The sequence below is a fragment of the Paramacrobiotus metropolitanus genome, unplaced genomic scaffold, assembly GCF_019649055.1.
Source record: "Paramacrobiotus metropolitanus isolate TYO unplaced genomic scaffold, Prichtersi_v1.0 Parri_scaffold0000101, whole genome shotgun sequence".
Lineage (NCBI taxonomy): Eukaryota > Metazoa > Tardigrada > Eutardigrada > Parachela > Macrobiotidae > Paramacrobiotus > Paramacrobiotus metropolitanus.
In genome coordinates, this window is record NW_026570321.1 from 119,007 (window position 1) to 143,402 (window position 24,396).

The following is a 24,396-nucleotide window of genomic DNA, read 5'->3' on the forward strand; positions in this document are numbered from 1 at the left end:
GCATATGGATATGTTGTACTAACGAGGGAGCTAAATTTGACGCCTGCGAATTTGGCATACAAGCCATTCCACTACGATGCTGCACATAAACTGGATTACTATTTTGTGGGACATTCATTCAGTAGAAGTACAGTATGTTAAATGTTAAGCTCAGTATGTTAAACCATGAAATGTTTTAAACCATCGGGTTAATCTTAATAATCCCCATGATAATAAGTACACGACGCCGAAGAATTAATCCAAGTTTCCGGTATGTACACCGACAAAACCACCGGTAACGAACGATGAATTTGTTTTGTTACGCGAAGAAAGCTTTCACAGTGCTTCGGACAGAAGGCACAAAGACAGGACAAGAGGCAAGAGAGCTTTTTAGAAGCAGCCATACAACAGCACCAGACCAACCAGAAAGACAATCCACCAGAAGATCACACAACAATCGCAGCGGGACTTACGAATCACATGGAGTTTGGTGGTAGTGGACTTCTCCCCGGCATCGGAGATGGCATAGCACGTGTACCGGCCCTGGTCTTCCATCGTCGTGATGGTGATATTCAACACCGAGATCTTCTCTCCGCTGACCACATACAGTCGATCCGTCGACTGGGTAATGGCTACACCGTCGCGCTCCCACTCAAAGGCCACCGGCTCCTTGGAGCGGACCTCCACTTCCATTTCCACCCGTTCACCTTCGTAGACGGTCATGGAACTGGCCAGTGCTTTGGTGAAGCGAGGTACAACCGGTCGGATGCGGCGTACAGATTCCTTCATGATGTTTTCTGAGCGCTCTTCTTCGTACGTTGTATCGTAGACTTCGAAGGTGGGCACCGGGCTGGGAGGTTTGATCGCTTGCTGGGTGTCCGCTGCCGCAGCTAGAAAAACGTTAATGCATTTAATTCAAGCTCAGAAGTTCACAATCTCAAAACCGGATGGTTATGGCACTTTTCCGAAATTTAAGGGAATTTAATTTTAAATAAATAAGCGTTTTTTTTTGTTTTAAAAAAATAATTGGTTTCATAATTGCGATTACTGGTACCTTTATTGCAAACCCTCGAACAAACGGATTGTGAGAACCGCATGTACAAATCAGCTCTAACGACAAAAAGAAACGAGTTTCGAATATTTCACAATTCGAAATTAGGGTTCTCGCCCGTTTCTGAATTCTACAATATCCAATCTTAAGCAGTAAGCAGCCCTTCCACTACAAAATTCTACATTTCGCTGGTTAATGCAGGCGCGTCTGATTCAAACCACTCAGTGCGGGTTTTAACAATTCTGCTTCCGTAACCGCATATTGTTCTTTGCCGCTATCCAAAATGTTCTTGTGCTTCAATTAGAGAAGATTTATTAGTTTAAACTGTTTACACTGTCCAGTTTGCCGCTTTTGTTTGAACAAATTGAAACACAGACAGTGAAAAGCTAACCCTAATTATTTACAACGCTAGTCAAGGAAGTTTCTAACAATGAGCGGTACCATTGAAATATTATATTTTTTTATATAAAGTGAAATCGTGTATGAAGCTATCCCAGTTCAAACGATTTGATATTATCACTTACTTCGGGTTTTAACGTTCACGTCCACCCGGCTGACTTGTTCACCCTGATCCGTTCTGGCCCGCACGACATAGTGCCCACTATCCAGCCGGGACGCACTGGTCACGGTCAGCGTCGATCCTTCCGGACCCACTTGAATCTGGTAGTCCGGTGAATGGCGGATCTCCCGTCCATCCACCTGCCAGTCGTACGTCGTCGGCAGATCACTGACGGTTTGAGCGTGCAGTTCATACTGCTTCCCTTCCACCACGTTCATCCGCTCCGGCAGTGCTTGTGTGAACGTGGGAAGGTTCTTGCGGAAGCGGCGAATGGTTTCTTGCATCAGACTGCTGGTCTCTTCGACGGCGTATGTCTCTTCGACAAACGTGTACTCGGGCTCTTCCGGACTGGGAGCCTTAGGAGGCGGCGGTGGGGGTTCGGTGACGGTGATGGATGTTGTGCTCTTCACTAGCCCGAATTCGTTCCAAATGACGCAGGTGTACTGGCTGGCGTCGTCCGGGTAGGCTTCTTTGATGGTCAGTGAGTAGGTCCATTTGTCACCGAAAACCGTAAAATCTCCCGCTGTCAAAGGTCATTACATGTCAGAATTAATTCATTACGGAACGAGCTCAGTATACTGAACCGCTCTCAACATTGGTGGTTTGCAGCAGATCATAGCGCGTCGATACTCTGCCCGCAAAAAAGTTTCCGTTATTTATTAAAAAGTAATACGAAATACGTGCAACAATAGTACTATTAAAATTATTTCACAGTTTGCATGCCGAAGTCGCGATGTTCAAAATGGCTTGAACAGCTTTTCACAGTTTGTCGGAAGTGCAGATTAAGCAAAACGGTAGGTGGTAGCGCAAAAGTGTAGAACACAGGCTCAGTGCCCACTGTGGTGTAATGGTTGTAGAGTCCACCATTTACAGCAAAATAGTGCTTGCTCACAAAAAATAATGTTTGCTCACTAAAAACTTTTAAGGTTTTTTTTAAGTCAAACAAAGTGTAAAACATTCATCGGTTAACTGGTACGTAGCTACTGTACGATCCTTTTTACCTGGATGAATCATTTGATCGCCTTTGTACCAAGCAAACGATGGATGCGGCAGAACATGTTTAACCGAGCAACTCAGTTTGATCTCCTCTCCGCGGTAAGCTTCCACTGTAGGCGGTAAAGGAACATCGATTTCCGGTCCGGCAAAGGGTAAATCTTCCCCTATCGCCACGCGGCGCTCGCCGAGTTTTTCCCCGACTAACTGCACCGCTTCTGATGGAACATCTAAAATATAAAACATTTCATGCACTGAAACATTACATTTTCAAGTTGAAGACCGAGAATTACCTAATATTCGAATGTATGCAGAATCTTCTGCTTGTCCAAACGGATTCTTCCCCACACATCGATACTCTCCTTCGTCAGCGTGCAGCGCTTCGCGGATAACCAGTGTACACACGTTATCCGTCACGAATGTGCGGTAGTATTTGGAATTGCGGACAAGGTGGGGACCTTTATACCAGCGCATTTCCGGTTCTATGAGAAGTAAAAAAAAAACAACATGAGTATGCACCGGGCACCCAATCAACTAAAGTGAGGACTAATGGATAACTTTAACGAAAAACTGGCACCGCTACCGAATTTAAGGCACATATTCATTTTTACTAATTTATAACGCAGAGCATGTGTGATAAATCGCAACCTTGGTAATTGCCCTTAAACTACGCTTACTATCGTGACAAATCTTTCGCTCGAACCAGAGATATCCCACAGAATAGCATAATGAATTACTATGATCCGTTTAATTAGCTACTATTGAAAAGGAACTAAATTTTTCTAATTAAAATAAATTTATGAGAATGCAGAATAAATTTATAGAAATTATTTTTTTAACATTAAATTTATGGCACAAAAAAATTTAACTATCTAAACTTTATAGCTGGTGTTCTCAGTGCGCGCGAACTGACACTACAGATAGATACTTAAATGCTTTCGATAATAAATTTTAATTGTGAAGTACTGTAGTGTGCCCGCGCTTGCAGTTTAATCGTTTCGATAATAAAATGACAGGATTTACCACACCATGCTTTTAAAAAAAACCATCTTCTGCAAATCTCGGTCTATTTAACTTTACTTACTTGGATTGCCTTCAATAGTACACCGCATGGTCACCGCTTCTCCTTCGAACGCTGTCGTATCGGACGGCGGCTTGATGACCTTTGGGGGCTTGTTTTCCTGCTTGACCGGGATCGGTTCCTGTGGCACGGTAAAGGCGCTGATCCCTTCCACCGTGAGAAAAGCTTCCGATCGAGCTTCTCCTGTCTCGTTGGACACGACGCACTGGTACGACCCGGTATCTTCCGGGATGGCATCGCGAATCAATAACCGGCACTGGTCACCAATGCGGAAGATGTTGGTGCGGTCACTATCGTGCAGTGGCTGGCCATTGCGCAGCCAGGTAACCGTAATCGGCTCGGTGCCGTGGATTTTCGCCTCGAAGCGGGCCAGTTGTCCGCCCTTGACGCGGGTGTCGCGTAGTGTGTCCACAAAACTCGGGGCAATGGGCCGACCAATAGCAGATGGTGTCCGAGGTTCTGCAAAGATGACCGATAGTTTGCTCAACGCTGTATACAAAAATACGTAAAAAATCTGCAAACTGAAGTTATACTCCCCCGTTGACCTGCCTGACTACTCTAAAGCAGTTAATCCAAAATATGTACATGTGTTTCTGGTATATAGATATTAACATGTGTTTCTGGTATATAGATATTATGTTATCCGTGGGGTGATTTTTGCCACTTTCGTTAAAAAAAATTTTAAGTTACTTAATTTTAATTGAAGTCGTAACTTTTGTAGGAAGGTCAGCAACTACTACGTATACAGCTTGGGTTGGGGTGTCAATGCCACTGCACTACAAGACGCGCTCATTCTGCTAATTCGATAGAAGTATCTGGCGAGATTTCATTATCTGCCCTTCCATTACACAGTGATCGAAATAGAAAACAAATAATACTGAGTACGAATTTCGGCGAATACCGAAAGCCAGTACTACATTCGTACATTGTTGGTAATCCACAGTTTTGTATTTGTACTGATCATAATTATAAAGATTTCTTCCTTACCTTCTATGATCAGTGTCGCCGTGCTTTCCGTCTCTCCAAATTCATTAATAATCTTCACCGTAAAATTACCACTATCCTCCACAAACGCCTGTGGAATAACCAGTCTAGATGACCGTTCCGTCGTCTCAATATGAAAATCCGTGGACGCCTCAATCAGCGTCTGCTCCCGGTACCATTCCACCCGCGTCTCCGTCGTACTCTGGAATTCACAGAAGAATGTCGCCGGTTGCCCGGATGGTGTCCGGAACGGCTGCAGTCGCTGCGTGAACACTGGTTGGTGGTCGTGAACACTGGTGGAGGGACGACGCCGTGTGGGAGGGGATATTGGAGGTGGCTGGGGCGCCGGAGGGGCCCGCCGTTGAGAGGTAGGGGAGGACGGGACGGAACGTGGCGGCGGCGGTGGTTCTTTGTGTGGCGCTACTGTTAGGCGCGCGCGCGCCGTGCTGGTGCCTTCGCTATTCTCCGCTATGACCGTGATTTCGCCGGTATCGTACTGGCGAGTATGGAGAATCTCCAGACTGCTGGTGAAGTTGTCCGTTGTTATGCGGTAGCGATCGCCCTATATAATTCGAATTTATTGCTAAGTATTAAAAGAGACGAGGAGTTGTCTACATATGTCCGTATTTTTTCTGCAGACCACATAATTTATGCGTGAAAGCACTCCCCAAAAAGTAGATCAATTCTTTGTTTTGCCACCACTAAAAAGGTGCTGGTCAGTAAAATTGGTTTTATTGGTGAACCAGTTCAGCCAGTTCTAAATGTCATGCTCTTCCTGTTCCGCATCAAAATCCTAACTACAGTACATAGTCAAATCGTAGAGTAGTGGAATGGCTGTGTCCCAGAAGTACTAGTAATCAAAGCATTTGCTTCCTGCGCCAGATTACAGAACAAAAATAAATTGGAGTAATTAATTCAAAATATTTTTTGGCCCAAAATATTTCACTGCCTTGCGATTTACTAACCGAAGTCACAAACTGTCCGTTAATTCTCCAGCTGACCCTCGGCCTCGGCGCTCCACCCACCGTACAGTAAAACCTGGCCGGTGTGCCTTCGTCTACTCTAGCATCCAGCGGGGCAATTTGCACACTGGGAATGGTGGCGCGATGCACCGGCTCCAGGGCTTTGACATCCACATTGAACGTCGTATCCACCGTGCCCAACGACGTCGTAGCCCGGCATGTGTACGCTCCTGTATCCTCCCTGCCAGCCACATTGATCTCCAGGATTCCGTAGCCGCCTGAAGTGACGGTCTTGATGTGGGATGAATCCCGCACCACTTGTCCATCCTTCAAGAATTCCACCATCGCGTCGTGGGGAGTGATGCGGAATTCGATGAAGATGGTGTTATTCTCGTGCTCGACCAGTGTATCGGTTTGTGGGTGAATGACAAAGGTCGGCGGGCTGGGTGGCCCTTTGGGGCGCTGGTCCGTGGACGAGATGTGGATGCTAGTAGCGCTGCGGCTTTCGCCGAAACGGTTTGTGACCTTTATTACCCAGACACCTTCGTCGGTGGGCTGGGCATTAGTAATCCGCAGGGTGACTCGCCCGTTTAAATATTCGACGCGAATTCGATCATCTATGAAAAGCATTAATCTAGCAATTATCAACACAAAATAATTATGATAACTGAATACCCTGTCGGTACTCTAAACAAATACAAAAACACAAGCTTGGCCATGCCGAAATTTTCGTATACGCGATGTCTAGGGCCTAAATAAAAAGTAATATTTGCAAATAAAAACATGATGTTCTATTTATATATCGTGCGCGAATAAAATATAACAAGAATAAAACCGTTTGCTATCAACTGATGACAAATGTCATAAAATATTTATAAATACTCTATCGAAAAAGACACTTACCGAGTTTCAGAGGTACTCCATCCTTAAACCATTCGATGGCCAAATCAGGATCGGCAACTAAGTTCACTAAGCATTCAAAATGTGCCCGGTGACCCTCATCGCAGTCAACATTTTTCAACGGTGCTGTGAAAACCGGTCGTTGTGGTTCTATTTGCCGGCGCGAAACATACGGGGATGAGGTCGAGCTAATGCCGGTTGCACTGGATGCGCGGGGATGCTTCGTTACATGACGTAATTCCACTGTTTCGTGTTCTAGCACTCGTTCGGTCGAACGAGAGCGATCTGGAGAAAATCGTCGCTTGTGGCTTTCGCGAATGGAGCCAGTGTAATGTGCAGCTGATGCAGTTTGTTGAATTAGTCTTGGTTTAGCTATAAAGAAGTAATTCGGTTATTTCCGTGTAAAAGCAACTACTACCCTATCAAAAAGTAATAAAAAATAAAAAAAAAACAAAAGCTGTTTTGATCAGTGCGGTTTAGGCATTTTTTCGGTAAAGTTTTTAAAATACAGAGTGCAATATGCAGAGCACACAGTTGCAGGCCAGCTACGCTTCCATCGTACTACGACACTTATGAAGACGAAAGCCGTTCTAAATGAAAAGTCCGACCCTTACGTTCAACAGTCAGTTTGGCTTTGGCAGACGCGACACCGGCGGAATTCCTGGCGGTACACAAGTACCAATCGGCATCCTCCATCATTACGTTGTGAATGGTCAGTGTGGAAGCTCCTTGTTTCGTCTCAATGTGAATTCGATCACTAGGCTGCAGTTCGGTAGCGCCTTTCAACCAACTAATAATCGGCATCGGCACACCGACGGCACGAGCAAAAAACTGGACAGTGGTCTCCTCTTGAGCGGTCATATTGTAGAAGCGTTGCACGAACGTGGGAGCAATGAGCTTATCAGCTTCCTCGACAATCAGACTGAAGTCGATCGACGTTTCCGCTGTGTAGTTTTTTGGCGACACACTGATACTGGCCGGTGTCGTCCAAGCTGGCGTGGGTGATCATCAGCGAGTGCTCCCCCGATTCGTTCACGATTATCTGTGGACAATCATTGAAACTTGAAAGCGATAAATTAGAGCGCTATTAAAAAGGAATTTTATTTACTTATTTATAATTTTTTATTGGTCACTTCTATGCGCCCGGAAACTTTCCGGGCGCATAGTTAATTTGCTATGCGCCCGGAAAATTCTTGGCGCGTAGTCAGTGTGCTATGCGCGCCCGGAATTCCGTCGCCGAAATTTGCTACAGGTAATGCAGATTTGTTATTCTAGCACCCAGTGCCCTTGCAAATATATTCTATAATTTTACTATTTTATTTTAAGGTAATGTGCGATGAATACATATGTTTTGTTTGCGAAACTGCAGATTACTACGAAGTTCCGAAATTGTTAGTGCTTACTAATTTTCACTTTCAAACTTTAAAGCAAGCAGCAAAATCAAAAGATAACCTGAAATCGAGATACGCACAACACCCCGTTAAGCACCGGCCAAAATTCCGTTTTGCGATTATGGTCACTAAAGCGTCAGCCTCAAAAGCGAATTCAGAATTCGAATTCAGAAGCGTATCTGGGCCGTTATAGCAAGCAGTTTTGCGCAAAATGGTTGATTTTCTTGGTGACACTTAGAAGCGCACCGGAAGTTCAGAACCAGCAAACCAGGTATAACAGAAGCTTTCTTCTACATATGCTTGATAAGTCGATTTGTCAGCTTTGAGGCTCTATGGAAGCAAAAATTTCGCGTTGGCTTTTTAAATCTTTCATGATCTTGATTTCTTTGATGTACCCGATTTTATTCCAGAAAAAAAGTTCATATTTTCAGCATCCAAAAGATGTTTTCAGGATGGGTGTTTTTTAAGCACAATAAGTACCAAAATTTTGGTCTTTAAAGACCCTTATATAGTTCCGTAACCATGTACTTTAAACGTGAAAATGCACCTAAAAATGGACTCCATAAGTATTGTACACTGAAACTTGCGTTTTAAGGACGGCGTGTTGTGATCCCACGATTGTTAAGGCAGGTCAACAATTTGTTTGCCGTAGAACCGTGCTGTACGTTGAATATTCCAGAAGGTTGGTAACATATAATATTGTACAACATCACAATTCTGGACTTCCGGTTGCACCGACAATTGTGAGCGCATTTAATTACAGTATTAGTGCATAACAGACGTTTTCCATCGCACAGCTCATTAACTGTTATTAACAGATTTTCAAAATTTATGTCTGAATTAGTAACCTTACTAATAGTGTTAGCAGCGAGGCGCCGAAAAAACCATACAAAAATCATTCCTGTCAGGCCTGTGCGCAAATAACGTGCAGGTGTAGTGCTTCTAATTTTATCTAACTAATAATTTACGCTAGGTGGACATAAACAGCGGGTTAAGAATTATGAATATTGGATGGATTATTACGAATAATAATGTGTATACGTTATTATTCATAATAATCCATTTGCATATGGAAGTTTCAGTTCTGTTTTTGTTTTTTGTTGTAGGAAGGTCTGTGTGCGTGTAATTAAAACATAAACAAACACCCATTTCACAACGAGCCTGGAACTTTCCGGGCGCATAGCAAATTAACTATGCGGCCGGAAAATTTCCGGGCGCATAGCACTTTCGTTTTTTATTTATTTCTCCAGGCGTCGGTAGACTCTGCACACATTATTCTTTTGCATTTCGTAAAGCATGCCTGCTGCTATTATATATAGATAATCCGTACTGCAGTTAATAACTGAAAAATGCAATGAAAAATAATACGAATAATTTTTTAACACTATAATACAATGACCCATTTTTATCATTGAAAATAGTATTTTTGATTGCAATCGTTCACTGTGTAGTGACTGTAGTCTAAGAACTAAGAAGCGGTTCAGCATGGATCGTTCACTGTACAGCCGTTGGACTACGTTCAATCAGTACCTTATGTGTAAAATCGTCGTAAATTGGTTGTCCGTTCCGATACCACAGTACTTCCGGATAGGGTCTGCCGCTAACGCGACAATCAAAGCGCACTAATTGTCCCTCTTTGATGATTTTATCAGGTGGGCAGTGCAAAAACTGCGGTCCTAAACTTCCCTGACTGGATTCCAGCTCCCGGGAAGGCGTGTACGCGCGAACGGGTGAGCTGATACGGTGAGACGGCGACGATAAAATATTGGGCTGAGAAGAGCTGCAAACATAGTACCCGTTTCCGCTTGAATTCTTCTTTAAAATTATATTAACATTATTCTGAAAAATTTAAATGTTATTTATGCTGCTGCTGCTTAATTTGCCACATTATATCTTCACCCTTTGTACAGACGATTTCTCTGGTAACTGCCAGGATCTACGCCACTACACTACAACGCTCTTATTAGTCACCGCCAAAAAAACAGCGGCCCGGTTTTAACCCACCTCTTTCCCTGCTGCCGTCGAAAACTCGGATCAACGGTCAGCGATGCGGAGCACGTTTGCTGTCCAGCGGTATTCTCCGCAACAATGGTGTAATGACCGGTGTCCTCTTGCATGGCCATTCGAATTCTCATAATCACAAATTCTCCATCATACAAAAGCTGTAATCGCGCCGATGGCGACTGTAATCTTGTTCCATTTTTCAACCATGTAATCTGCAAACAAAATCAAAATAGGATTCAGCAAACAATAAAACTTATTACATAAGCATTTGATTGCAGTAAATCGTAAGCTGTTACCGGTATATTCACTTAAGCGCGTTAAATCTAATAAAATAAAGCCAATAAAAGTTTCAAATTAAAATCCGACCTGTCCAGTAAATATTACCAAATTTTGAAAACAATGGGAAAAGTTAAGTTAGATAAAAAACTTTTAACTCACCCTTGGTTTGGGATGCCCGGAAACTTTAGCTCTAAGCTGCACCTGATCCCCCTCAGCACATCTGACAGACGCCAGACTCTGGGTGAACCGCGGCGGATGCGGTGAGGCTTGTTCCGAAAATGCTTCCACCGTCGGTTCGGGCGTGGCAAAACCCATACTGTAGTCAAACTGTGGCGATTCCAGGCCTTCTTGCCACGATTCATCCAAGCCGGTCAGACTGTAATCCAGTTGGCCGAATTCATTGGTGGGCACACGCTGTGGTTTCCGCGAAGTCGGCGGTGCAGATTGTGGTCGAAAAGGTCGTGGTGGTAATGCCCGCAAACTGCGTTCTTCCATAACATCGATCTCCATTTCTTCGGACACACCGCGTTCCGAACTGGCTGGACGTTGGGTGCGAAGACGCTTCGTCCGGTACTCAGGGACGGGGGACTGTTGGGGAGACGGTGAGAGGCCGCGGGGTACGGAAGGCCGGCGTTTCCGCTCTTGTTGTAGCCACTCGGAAAATTTTTCTGTAATGGTTCAATATCCTGAATCAAGTCACGTAAAGAAATATACAAAGCATCCGTAGAATACTACCGACCTTTCAACAAAAACTATAAAGGCTGTTCATAACAGGCCACTTTTTTTAGAAAAAATTCAACATTGAATTATTGCATTTCACCGTGCGGTCTGTTTCTACTGTTTACATCACTACATGTACCGACATGACGCAAGAGTCCCAAAATGCGAAGCCAATATTCTACAATCCACTACTATCACTTCATTAATATGCGTTTCAATATGTTCTTCCAGTTTATCGTACAGATTTTTTAATTTCCGATCGGATTTGAATTCATCGCAGTCCAAATGAAGGTTTACTTTTTTTCTATTTTATTTTTTAATTTCTTTGAATTTTAAATTCTGACCGCATCCGGCAAGCATGTGATTCAGTTAATCCAATCCGCGCAATGACTTACCGGCACTGAGAAGAAACGCCGACGTGGAATCCTCGCCAAACTCATTAAAGGCCGTACACGTATACTCCCCTTCATCCTCCTCCTGCACCCCCTGAATCTGCAGACTATGCACACCGTTACTGGAATTAACGCCCACCGTCCGTCGGGCCGACGTGTACACCGGTTGGCCGTTGTGGCTCCAGACGACGGTCGGCGGCGGAACACCGCTGACCTTGCATTCAAAGTAGGCCGTACTGCCGACCACCAGCTGGGCTGTGCGTAATTGGTTGAGAAAGCGGGGTTTCATGCCGCTTTTGGGCATGGCCAGGGAGACGTGCTTGGTCGGATAGGCTGGCACCGTCACCACTTGCCGCTCGGCGACGGCCGCCGCGTGACTCAAATCGGAAGTGGCTAAAAATTGCAAGCATTTTAACAATCGCGGCTATATGAAGATGTGCTGGCTTACCGCATGTGTACACTTTAGAACGTTGAGGAATGTGTCAGATGCGACTAATTAACGCGACAGACCACCACACAGCTACGTGCATTACCCAGAGAATCACTACAAATAACTTCCTTTATCTCAAAGCTTTCGATAAATTTATTGCTCTGCTTCAAGAAGTTTTGACGCAGCAAACGGATTAAAATGTCGCAATACTTGCATAATACAGCAGAAGTTTGCAGTAAGTATTAATTCCATCCATTTTGCAAGGTTTCTGTATGTAGCATATAGCACAGAAATTTAAAATATATTTCCGTTTACAAATTTCCTCCCTCTTTTCCACGTCTTCTTTTGAAATTTAAAAAAGTAGCAGTTTGTCACGAGGCAAACAGCATTCCAAGTTTTTTTTTTTAAAATCCGTAATTACCCCTTGCCTAGAGTAATTCAGAGCGGAAACCGTCATGATTAGGCGATAGCCACAATTCTACACTTTTTTATTGTAACCGAAAAGTTTGTCACGCCAGTCAAATCTTTCTTTATTGTTTTAGCTCAGACGGTTTTTGAAGCAATCCTGCAAAAAACGTCTTTCACTTTTGCTTCTCGGTTTAAAGAATATTAATGCCTTACGATTTTCGTTTCCCATATATTTATATACAAATTATTTCAAAATTGTCGTTACCTGTGGCCACAATATTGTCGAGACAATTTAGTAAGGAAACTACAGAAAATCAGAGAAACACACTGATTACGCAACCAACCTTCAACAACAACAAACGTCGTGGTCTGGCGCTTGCCGACGGCATTACTGGCATGGCAGACATACTGTCCGGCATCGCTGATCTGGGCATCGCGGATAATCAGCGTGCATGTGCCATTTTGGGAGAAGGTCATCTGCATTCTTGAACTGTCGGCGTCCGTTAACTCCGCGCCGTTATGCAACCAACGAATAACTGGCAGGGGATGCGCCTGTACACTGCACTCCAGGATAATGCTGTCGTGCTCCGTCACGGTGGTGGGATGCAGCGTGCGCGTGAAAAACGGCGGGGCCCGCATCAGGGGCTGGTGGGTAGGGGATGGCGAATGCTGGCGTAAAGCCTGTCGAGGTAACAACGGTAGAAAAGCGCCAATTCGGTTATTTCCCTACACTAGTTTTCCAATCAACAAATATTTTCCAAATTTTAAAAAAAGGTTCTAATGAATTCGATTATTTTATTACGGAGTGCTCGCCTGTTTTTTTAACGCACATTAGTAAATGTAAACTAACCGGTATGCTGAATGTGGATTACTGAATGTGGATATTTCAGTATTGGCTACTCTTAGTATCTGTACTCTAGTGATAAACAAACGAAATCGCTTTTAATGTGGCGTATCGTATTCGTAGTGTAGTGGATCGGCTGCCATAGTAGCAGAATACTTGCTTGAAGTTACGCAGAATATCTTACATGAAACTACTGACGTCAGTGAAATCCACTGGTAAAATAGAAAGCACAAACTTTTTTATACTTTTCAGGATTTCACTACTACACTTATAAACTTTTAAATTCAAAATAATTAGTATGTCGAAAACAACACATATTAGTAAAATTCTGCAAGTGCCGAAAGGCAGTGTTTCCATACAGCTTATAAGACCCGTTTTAATTATGAGACTGCAAATCATGCGGTGTTTTCGTGTTACAAGACCAATAAATACGAGTTTGGGATTTACAAGACTGAAAACTTTTCATGCATTTCTCAAATTCAACTCCAAGCTACTATTTGAACAACATAAATTTTTTGATTAGAAATGCCGAAACAGATGCTGATAGCGGAATGTGGTTAGGAAGTTCGATGTCAGATCACGTAATAAGCAAATAAAGCTATATTTAGGACACTCCTACATGGCAGATTCATATCATTCGGTCTTCAAAGCAAACAACGATAATTTAGTTCCACAAAAAAAACACAACAAATTATAAAAATATTTGTAATGTTATTATCCGTATATATGAGAAAATGTAGAGTAAAATACAAGGAATACACGCCCACCTAAAATTCTTTCAAAACGCAATAAAATTTTAATAACTTACCATGCTGCTGGTTGTGGCTGTTATTTCCTCGGTATGAGTAACCTGTCGGTAGTCCCTCTGCAGGGCTCCTTGCGAAATACGCGGACTCGCGGGGGCAACCAGTAGATCCGCAATACAAATGGCTTCCCCGCCGGCATTGACTGCCGTTATCTTAACAGCACCGGCGTCCAGTCGGTTCACCGAACTGATCACCAACTGGCACAGATCACCGGTGTGAATAATTTGACAGCGGTCACTTCCGCTGGACAGAATCTGATTATTCCGAAACCACGTAATATGCGGGAGCGGTGATCCGGCTACCCGCGCTTCGAACAACACACTCTCGCCTTCCCGAATAACCTTCGATAATAGCTTCTGCGTGAACGACGGGGGGATCAGGGAGGCCTCCTCCCCGGGATGGGCAGAGCCTGTAACAACATCATATATTCCGCTTGAACAGGGTTAAGCAACGATCAATCACGAAGCTTATGAAAATCCGACCAAAACAAAATGAAGGGCAACAGCGTTGGGGATCTGCTGTGATGTGAGCCTGTCCGGGCTAATATCGTGTTACGTATGGGTTGTGCGTTTGGAACGCAGTAAATCTGGCAGCTAAAGAGATGAGTAAGAAGAACCGCGCTGAGATCGATGGCGGTGTCGAAAAAAACTGCATAATGTGTTGTGGCCGGCAGCTGTATGTACGGCGGCGCGGTGACTGGTTAAGGGAGAAACTATTTCCGTCCTGTCGACCTTCCGGTTCTTAAACTACTCATCCCAAAACGAGGCCCGCTTTAATCTCTTGTGTGCTTATATTAAATCATGCGGATGCCTAATATTGTCTACTAATACCGCATCACAAACACGATCATCCTCACGGAGAATGTGCTACACCAGTGAAAATCTCAACCCAAATCTCGGATCCATGAACTAAGCAAAACCTGTACTACTGGTCAAAACTTTTCACTTATTTTACCTGCATGTATTGTAGTCCTTTAGACGGTTGTATTAATTAACACAATACAGCAGTTGCCTGAGTAATCAATGATACCATTGCATTTAATAAAACTGAAAACATCTTGTAACAGAGTTGCAACAGAAAGAAAACATCTCAAATGCCAACGGTCCTAATCTCATTTGCACGAACGTTCGTCCTTAATTAAAACGGCATAGTTGTTGTTGATGTTTGGCTCGTTAGAGTAGTTTAAATACCCTTGTTGGTTTATTATTTACTGCAAGTGTGCAACACATCCACCATCTATGTTCAAAAAGACCAGAACTATAAGTGATAAAAATCTGCTCTTGCACGGCTGGTAATAAGTAAAAAAGTCCTTAATTTTTTTCACTTTTTTAGCGACTAACTAACTGGTAAGTATGGTAGTACTTAGTTCAAGCCATGGAAGCGTCGACTTAATGGCGTGAACGTAGTGCATGCGTTCCTCTATAATTACAGGTACCTTATCAACTTTAGTGTCTTATTTTGAATAAAAGAATGAAAAACGCTTTATTTGTAACTCCTGCTAGGTCAAGTAACTGTTAAGTATTACGTAACAATAGGGCGCAGAGTCGCCGCAGATGCAGTGTAAAACCAACGGCGCAATGGCAGTTCTATCCTACGAGTGTATGTAAAATAAGGTTAAAGAGCGCCTACAAAGCATCACTAGTTTTTTTTGCTTGGCTCATTTTGAATGTATGGGGCACCCACAATGCGGATACAAACGGAGTACAGTAATTAAGCCATAAGGTGACATTTGCATTATGTAGTTTGTAAAAGTAAGTAGGGAAAGCTTCTAACAGCCTACGTGCGCCCGAGCAGACAACTGACAAATCACAGAATGCAAATCCAGGACCAAAACCGTAAAATACCCTCCGTTTACACATTTTTGCTGTTTTCCCCAGTCAACTTAAGCATACAAAAATGAGAAATCCGCCCCTAGTTAAACTTAGTTTTATGCTTCTATGGATAGTACCGCTTGTACCGTTTGCGTAGCGTAGCTTAACCATGTGAGTAAGCGAAGCGGTCAGTATTTTGAAGATTACACAATCACGTTGCTCAGTTTAACAGACGAACAGTAAGTTAAACAAACCGCCAAGAGCCTATTTACAACGGAAGCGACCTGATCACGCTTACATCCACATGGTTTACCCCGAAAGCGTTCATCGGGCGCCATTATTATCATTTTAGCAGCAAGCAGCTGTTAATTGGAAAGGTTACATGACAATAGCAAAAGAACGCACCATGCGCAACATAGAACGGCAGCAGCACCACCGGCGTCGTATCGCTGTCATCACTACTCTGCGAATCATCGGAGGAAAAAGCATTACCGGCGAACTGGCCAAACATTTCCCCCGCCAAAATACTTGCACACTACAGCCGAAAAATGATGAGACACTTTTTCCCCTTCTGTTTACGCGAAACAACCGCGCGCAGCGTTATCCCTCCGAATATCCGCGGTAATTAAGCGTCAGCAGCGATGATATTTCCGGTCAAGTCTCATCTGCATATACGCATAATAATATGACGCGGCGCCCGCAGTGGGGCGCATAGCGATGGCTTATTAGTCAACAACTCGTCAAAAACGGTAACAAAAATAAGATCCAGCTGAAATGGCCGGTTCCCCGTGTATGTAACCGTCATATTGCAACTGTGGAGATGAATAAGAAACACCATGTGGCTAAAAATTCCACCATCAAGTGTAGTGCATGAGAGAACCGGCGACTGATGAACGCGTGCTGTGCGCCGTAAAAAGGCTTGGACGTTGGCAAGAAAAAAATAGCAGTTGTGGACGTCGACGGCGTTGTGCCACACTGTACGGACTTATTTTTATGACCATCCGTATGGCGCGGATTAGGAAAATTCAAACTCGACGGTATGTCAACCTCCTTCTGCAGCGCGACCGTCTTAATTCCGAACCGGCGTATGGGAGCAAAGTGCACTATGTCACATCAGAGTACTACTGCACGACGCAGTTAAATTACGAAAGATGCCATCCTTTGGCACCAGATACGAGTATCTAATTTGCATTACGTCCATAGAAATTCCTAACTTAAAAAATATTGAGTTGCTCATCTTAGAATATTAATCGACGCTTACATAAAACCAATTCAGTGATAGGAATGGGTACTACAGGTGCTTCATGTTGTTTATGACAAAACCCATAATTTCCTGCAAAAAAGCCGGGTGTTCGGCAGCTAGTGTGGTTAATTATTTGAATTAATTTTAGATTTGCTGTCTTGTACTCGTATATATGAGAATGCCTTTATTAAGGCTTTGCCATAAAAATGTTGCCGTCGATTCATCGGCACATCCATATGACAAATTTGGCGATATTTATAAAGAAACACGACACACGATCGTTTGCGTTAAAAGCCAGCAGTTCATTTCATCTATCAAGCACGCGGCTCCAAACAGACTACAGGCGGCTATAAATAACGCGTTCGGGTTATGTTGTAATCCACAGCATTCATCTTCCGGCTAAATCGGCTATACACAACCGTGCAACGCCGTTGCGCGTCGCACTGGCGCAGAACGAGAGAGAGAGAAAGGGCGAATGGATGATCGACGGTCCGCGAACACCAACACTTTTCGCTACTGTCTGGTGGGGAAGCCGTGTTTCCGCCGCTTTAACGTGATGTTGCCACCACCAACAAACAAACCACGTAGGCGTTCTGCGGGCCACTTTGCCGGTTTGCGGAGGCGGATACGCGCGCGCCACTCTGACACACATTTTTCCCGGCCGTCTCGCGCAGCCCGCATGCCACTGACCTAGCCGGCGTGCACGCCAAAAACCCGGTCACGATAACGCCGGGAACCCCCGGCGTGGGAAAACCCCCACAAAATAGCCAAAATATTTTATTTTCTTCAGATTGCGCACCAAAATCTTCTGAGTTTGTGCATTTGGGATACTTGAAAGGTCCAACATTTATCTTATTAAATGGCTATATTTTTAATGCGTTATTTTTGCATGAGATAGTTAAGCAGCTGAGCTGAAAATGTGGTTTGATATAAGACAAAATTATTCGCAACGGACCTGTTTCTTCTCCACGGCTGATAATCGTGCACCGTCCAATGATCGGTGGACTTTTCACACCGGCTATCCGTTCCATCTCCATTTCTTTGGCGAAGGCTTCCGCAAATCCCGGTGCTGTTTTCGCTTCAACGATGGCTTCTGTCAAGGTCTCTTCGCTGTCCTCTTCCTCGATAATCTCGGCAAATGACTCCACATGGACATGACACGTCCACGTGGCCACGCCCACATCGTTACTGGCGGTGCAGACGATCTTGCCGGCATCTTCCTGGCCGGTGATACGGACAATCAGAACATTCTGGGCATTGTGAACCAAGACTTGGTGTTTGGACGGATTGGGTGGGAGATCGTTGATTAGCCAAGAAATCGTCGGTGGCGGTGCACCGCGCACCTGGCACTCGATGACGGCCAGCTGACCCTGGCGGACGGTAATATCGTGGAAAACGTTGAGAAATTCCGGTTTAACTGCACCTATGGAGTCGTCATCTCCACTCTGAAAACAAAAAAATATATTTAGAAACTTTGTAAGAAATCGTTTGTTGTGCAGAGCTTGGACTACAGTGTATTTAATGATTAATGCGTAATTCAGTGGTCAAAGTAGTGAAAGTATGCCAACTAGACCATCGTATTACGATTTACTCGCTGCCGATTCCACATCGTTACCGTTGTAACTTGTCACCTAAATTGTCACAGCGATCACCGCAATGAATGCAGTAAATAACGCTAGCCAACACTTTATGTGTGATATTTGTATCTTCCGGTCATCATACAGTATTATAGTATGTTCTTACTCGTACATCTAATGATCATCATAATTTTACTCATCGTGCAAAGCCTGTAAGTAAGTACGTCTATCTCGATAAATATTTTGCCTATTACTGAAACTGCATTTTAAAAATTTTTAGTATACGTATCTGGTAATTCACTGCATACTCTTCAACAGATATACCTCTGTTCAACAACTCCATTATTGTTATGCCGTGATCCCGGAAACGTATTAAAGAAAAAGTTGTTCAAAATTAAAATTTTTAATACGACTAGAATAAGGATACTTAATACAGAGGACAAGGGCCCGGGGTTAGGTTTAACCCGCATTATAAGCGAAGTTGAATTCACTGAAGTAACTTTCGCACCTATACTTGATGTTTATACAACAAAAACGGTCCAAAGCAAAACTTTCCAAAATTAAATCTGCATGCAAAATGGCATAATTATCTTGTACCTAGAGTAGTGACCCTACTGCAGTTAGTTCAGTGTACAGACTGTAATACAGTATTACTGCCCACCTCGGACGGCACTGCCTCATACAGCCCTTGGCTAGGAGCCCTGGTAAAGCCAGAAGAAAGTACATTCGGTAGGGAATCAAATAGGCGATCTGAATGGTCCTCGATGAAGGCTTGGAATAAAGACTTGAACTTTTGTAGCTCACCGGAAACAAGCTAAAAAGAAGGAATTTAATACTTTCCAAGCAACCGGATCAATGATACTTTCAACAACATACCACAAATGTTTCGCTGAACGTTTCTGGTTCTGCCACTTTTGGAGGTTCAAATTTCCTCAGCTCTTTTCGAATGAGATTAACTTTTCGGTGCACCTGTTGAACGAAAATTGCCATTATGTAAATTTCAAAGCCATAGTTTGGGTTTGCAATTGCATAGCATACCTCTTGGCTTTGCCAGTTGAAATCCGCTAGAACGTTCAAAACTCGCGCCAGATTTACGGGCTTTTCTTGAGTAATGCCTGCTTCGGAAGAGGGTGGGCTGCCGTTGGTCCCACTGGTGACCGGTTCTTCGGTAATTCGCTCCAAAGGTCGTGCATCGGGTGGCAGCAGTCCGGCACCGACGGCTTCAATGCGGAGAAATGTGGACAGCATCTTGTCCAAGGAGGACGAAAGACGATGGATAAACTGCGATTGCTCTGTGTTCTTTAGAGAATTGTAGACGTCCGTCGGTCCTGCGGCGGTTAATTTGTTGGTCAATGAGTCGTTCATCTGCAAAATTACAAACGAAACATCATCATCGTTCAGGGGAAAATGTATGTAGTATGTACTGTGTTTAAGGTGTAAGGTAAGCGGAAAATGTAGTGTAAGGGTTAATCAAAAACCACATCAGTATTCTGAGATTAACTTCCTGTTCAAGAAAGGTTTACTGTACAACAGGTCGCTTTTTTAAACTCGGATTTCACATTGCAAACAGCAAGGTGAAAATTTCCGCATGTATACCAACCCCTTCTTTGCTCAACACAGAATGGCAAAGCGGTGCAGAACTTTCTTACCTGCTCTAAGCGCGACACAAAGTCCACGACCGATCGGCTCATTACGGCTGCAAATTCTTCATCGGTCTTTTGAGGCATCATTTCCACATCAGCGTCATGCTCATCGACTTCCATTGGAATGGTACGAAGCTCGTTAACATCCCAACCGAGCTCTTCACACGTAAGACGCACTGCTTCCCTTAAATTAGCTGTTTGTAGAATATCCTCCGGAATCTAAACCACAATCAACTCAAATGCAACCTAGTGAATAAAATTAACGGCAATATTTCCCAACACAACAGTATCCTTACATCGCTAACCGACACGAACAAATCATGGCAAGCTTTCCTTAACTCCGGCAGTCCCTCCGACTGCAACGGTAACTCCGTTCGCGGAATCTCGCGAATCTGCTCCAGGGTCAGCAGGACATTGCGCAACTGTCCACCAATTAGCAACCGTATATTGACCGCCGCAATCAGCTCATTCCACTCTTCCATGAGAATGCCCACTTCCACCGAGAGTGCACCGACTTGTTCCCGTTCCGGCGATGTCTCTCTGACATCCTGCATGGCCTCTACCATTGTGTCCAACATCTCTTGATGCTCACCGATCTCTTGCACAAACAGATCGTGCTTGCAGAGGAATGTGTCGACAGCGTACAGTTGCGTCTCAATCTTGTTATCCTATAAACGAGAATTTCCCGCAACCGCTATAACATTCACATGAACCACGCCTACCTCGCGTAAATCATGCATTCGTCGTGCAACCCATGATCGCAACAAACGGCAGGTGGAGAACAGTCCATGGAATCCCGTTTCATCTTGCACTTCCATCGGTTGCACACTCAACAAGCCATCCAGCGCTTCTTGACACTCATCCTGAAAGCGATTGACCTCTTCCAGCAACTCCGTGATATCCACACCTACTGGATTCTCCGCTAGGAAGTTGGATTGGTGGAGTGGTGTGCTGGTCAGACCCAGGATATCCTGCACAGCCATCTCGATGCGCTCGTCCATGCCGATGTCACTGTCGCGCACATTCCAGCTGTTGAGACTACGGTCCAGATCAGTGACGATGGTCTTCAGCTCGTGCCGTCCACGCTGGAGTGACTGGAAGGTGTCGACGCACATGTCAACGGTGAAAAGTTGTTGTTCCCATAGTTGACGAGATGTTGAGAGGTTCTGAAAGAGCGTGGCTATGCGCTGGCTCAGTTCGGGATGACCGACGAGGGCGGTGTGGGATTGTTGGGATAATAACGCACAGCGTTCGATCAAGTTCTACGAAAACCAACGATTCCGTTATTCAAGACATTCCATCGGTGTTAAATATTTATCCGACACAAACCACAAAAAAATTAAACTTATGAATGTTTACAATTATGAGAGCTTTAGCAAGTTTATATCTGTCGGATATGGCAACACAGTTGGCAACCTTTGGCAGCTGTGTCGCAAAACCGGCAGGTCCAGAATTATAGAGAATTTCCACAACGGCTTGAAGTGGACTTTGAACTTACGTCAACGATGAAGTGTAAAAAATAAAGGCTTTGTATTCTAATATTGACAACGTTTTGTTCATTTGGCAATAATTAATAATTATCGTAAATGCGCATGTATTGTACAGATAGACTTTTGCAAACAGATAATGGTACTATAATTACGAAGGTCACTCGTTTAAAGACACTGTCAACACTTAGCAGAACTTACTCGTATTTAAAAAGGCACCATGACTCGATTCCGGCTGATTAAAATTTTCACAATTTTTTTCGTCAGTAAACTGATAATTAAGCTTTTGAATTTTTTTTGCTGTACATATTCTGTTTAGCAAAAGCCACTTCATTGACAAAAAGGGCAAGTACCGGCACACCATTTGACAGTTTAACAGTTTTAGCAACAACATATGGAAGCGAGTAGGCTTACTTGGCAGATATCCAATATGTTTTGCAGTTCTTGTTTGACAACCGGGCCCTTCTCGGGTGTAACTGCCCTTGACATAATTCGACCGGCGCGGGCCTTGGCGTTCTCGTAGATGGTGACGATATCTTCGAATTCCATGATTAGCATGCTGCCATCCGCATCCGGCATGCGTGACAGGGATTTCATTTCATGCAGCAGAGCCTTCAACCGGCGCCGCTTATCGCTGAGCTTTTCCAGCATTTGATTGATTTGATTGGTGGCCGGGTACAGATCGCACGCTAATCCGTATGACACTGCATTGTACTGCACGATAAACTCCTCCATAAAGGTTATCAGTTCCTGGCTGTACGTTAAGGTGTCCTTAATGCTTTCCAGATTTTCTGTCAGCGAAAAACAGGACACTGTTTTTTTTAAAACAAGGCACATTGTAGGAAGATAATGGCGCGATAACAATGATTATGCTCTCCAGTTACCTTTTTGAATTTTGCTAATATCAGTCAACGATCGGGCTTCCGGATCATGTTTCGCTTTCTCCAAGTTTTGCACGGCAGTGTCCATATACTCCATGCACTGAAAATGGTTCAGTCTATCATAGCTTGTTAACGATAATATGCAGCATTATCAAATGGGTAAATGAATTTAAGCAAAGCATTAACTTAAAAAAGCGCCGGACGTTGTTAAAAACAAAATTTATGCTTTTTTTATCACAAAGCCCATATCCAACAAAGTTACGATAACTGTTCGATTTCCTCATTTTACTGCAGGTTTGAATTTTGCTTTTAATTCTAATATTATTCGTCATCTCTGTATAACCACTGTGCCATAATGTTTGTTTCAAAAAGTAATTAAGTATAGTTCTATTTGTGCACATCTAATTGTCAAATAAAAATGATATCAGTCAACACAATGTGTCACACATGTTTCCCTGCTATGGACTGATTATTGTTGAAATGGGTAAACATACGTCTGACGTACCCAGTCATACTGCTGATGGAATGAGAAGGCAATATCGAGAATGTGAGCGCGTGCTGTGAGCATGTCGAAGAAGAGCATCCACGCTTTGCCCAGACTGTCGGCCATGGCACGGTGCAGTTCCGGTCGTAAACCTTGGGCCACCACCAGATCGTCGCTCTGCTCCAGGGCCTCCTCCACCGCCATTTCCTTCGCCTTTACGGCGAAAAAGACAATTTAAAAGAGCGTAAATTCGTAATCACTAAGCAAAAGCGTATTTCTAAACCGATACAGTAGTTTCGTGAAACGGAAGAAAATATGTACCTGCAGTTTTACTAAACATTCGTTCAGTTCGATTTGTTGCTCCAGAGTGTCACGTAATGTACGACCGAAATCGTACAATGAAGGCTCCATTTCTTGCAGACGAAGCTCTAGTCGGTCTCCATGCTAAACAATGATAGCAGGCAGAACATTTATTGGATAATTTGACCAGTCCTATTATCTGCCAGTTAACTGGTTAGTCCAGATTTTTTGCGTTACATTTGTTTTCGAAGTACATACTGGATCTTGCTGGGCCGAATTAATTATGCTTACTAATAAATACTTACATCTACGTTCTCCCTAGGTCGCTGAGTAGGTAAAAAAAGCAGAACATGTGTCGTAAAGAAAATCCATTAATAAATCCATATATTTATTAATCTTCATATGCACAGTTAAAATTGCCGGTTTTTTCCAACTTAAAATTGCCGGTTTTTTCCTACTGAAAATTGCCGGTTTTGTACTGTCGAAAATTTTGTCTACATTTTCTGTTTTTTTCTGCATTTTGCTGGCGCATAAGGCAGCCATTCTCATTATCAGTAATACTTGTAGCGAAAGCATAAAAAGCCAACAGAGTCATAGTTAAAACCAAATTCAGCAAAATACACTCTACCAATTACGAGCTACTATTTTCCACTTTGCAGTACAGTAGCCTTGATTTTTGTGGATAACGATTGTAAAGAAATGTGAATACAAGACGACGCGTCGTTGGATACGCAATCATAAAAATATCGATTCTATATTTATCAGTTCAGCGATCCATATCTGATGAGACAGCAAGATTCTGTTGAAACTTTGCGTAACCGGTCGCGGCGTACACGTCTCGTGCAAATATCACTTTACATTAGTTAATTATCAGCAAGTATTCTGCACTCCAGGAGCAACATTCTTACGGTAGATACGATTATTCATTAATCATTACCATAATACAAGTAATTAAAAAACTACTTGTATGGTTTAATTAATCCAGTTTGGAAATTTCAGCTTTGAACTATTGAGAGCCTTAGTTTTTTGTGACACTTATAAATCATCGAAATGTAGCAATTTACCGTTAGGACCGCAACAACTATTCGGGTCCGTCCCACTTGTGCCGCAATAACGCTGATGGTACTGGCCGGAACCTGCGACGCCGTCTCCGGTGTCGGCTGGATAACTTGCAATTCCTGCTCCAT

At 43.5% G+C, this 24,396-nt stretch overlaps 2 protein-coding genes across 2 annotated transcripts in view; both read right to left on the bottom strand.

Moving 5' to 3' along the window:
* LOC129597192 (titin-like) overlaps nucleotides 1–67 on the bottom strand; it is a 44,743-nt gene extending 44,676 nt beyond the window's left edge. Inside the window, exon 1 of the mRNA XM_055494659.1 lies at nucleotides 61–67. Within this exon, the coding sequence (XP_055350634.1) occupies nucleotides 61–67 (7 nt within the window). The remainder of the gene's footprint in view (nucleotides 1–60) is intronic.
* Nucleotides 68–291: 224 nt separating this feature from the next.
* Nucleotides 292–24,396, bottom strand: LOC129597193 (titin-like). Its single transcript, XM_055494660.1, has 28 exons — nucleotides 24,274–24,396; nucleotides 23,231–23,353; nucleotides 22,931–23,122; nucleotides 22,429–22,525; nucleotides 21,959–22,335; nucleotides 20,780–21,319; nucleotides 20,354–20,725; nucleotides 20,064–20,276; nucleotides 19,453–19,779; nucleotides 19,291–19,383; nucleotides 19,076–19,228; nucleotides 17,793–18,282; nucleotides 13,786–14,192; nucleotides 12,478–12,814; nucleotides 11,299–11,688; nucleotides 10,343–10,851; nucleotides 9,905–10,116; nucleotides 9,431–9,680; nucleotides 7,478–7,551; nucleotides 7,124–7,431; nucleotides 6,513–6,635; nucleotides 5,613–6,226; nucleotides 4,651–5,209; nucleotides 3,667–4,122; nucleotides 2,876–3,064; nucleotides 2,591–2,812; nucleotides 1,555–2,112; nucleotides 292–869 (listed from the first exon to the last, which is right to left on the bottom strand). Exons 1-28 carry the CDS (start codon nucleotides 24,394–24,396, stop codon nucleotides 370–372), a joined length of 8,808 nt encoding a protein of 2,935 aa, XP_055350635.1. The 3' UTR covers nucleotides 292–369.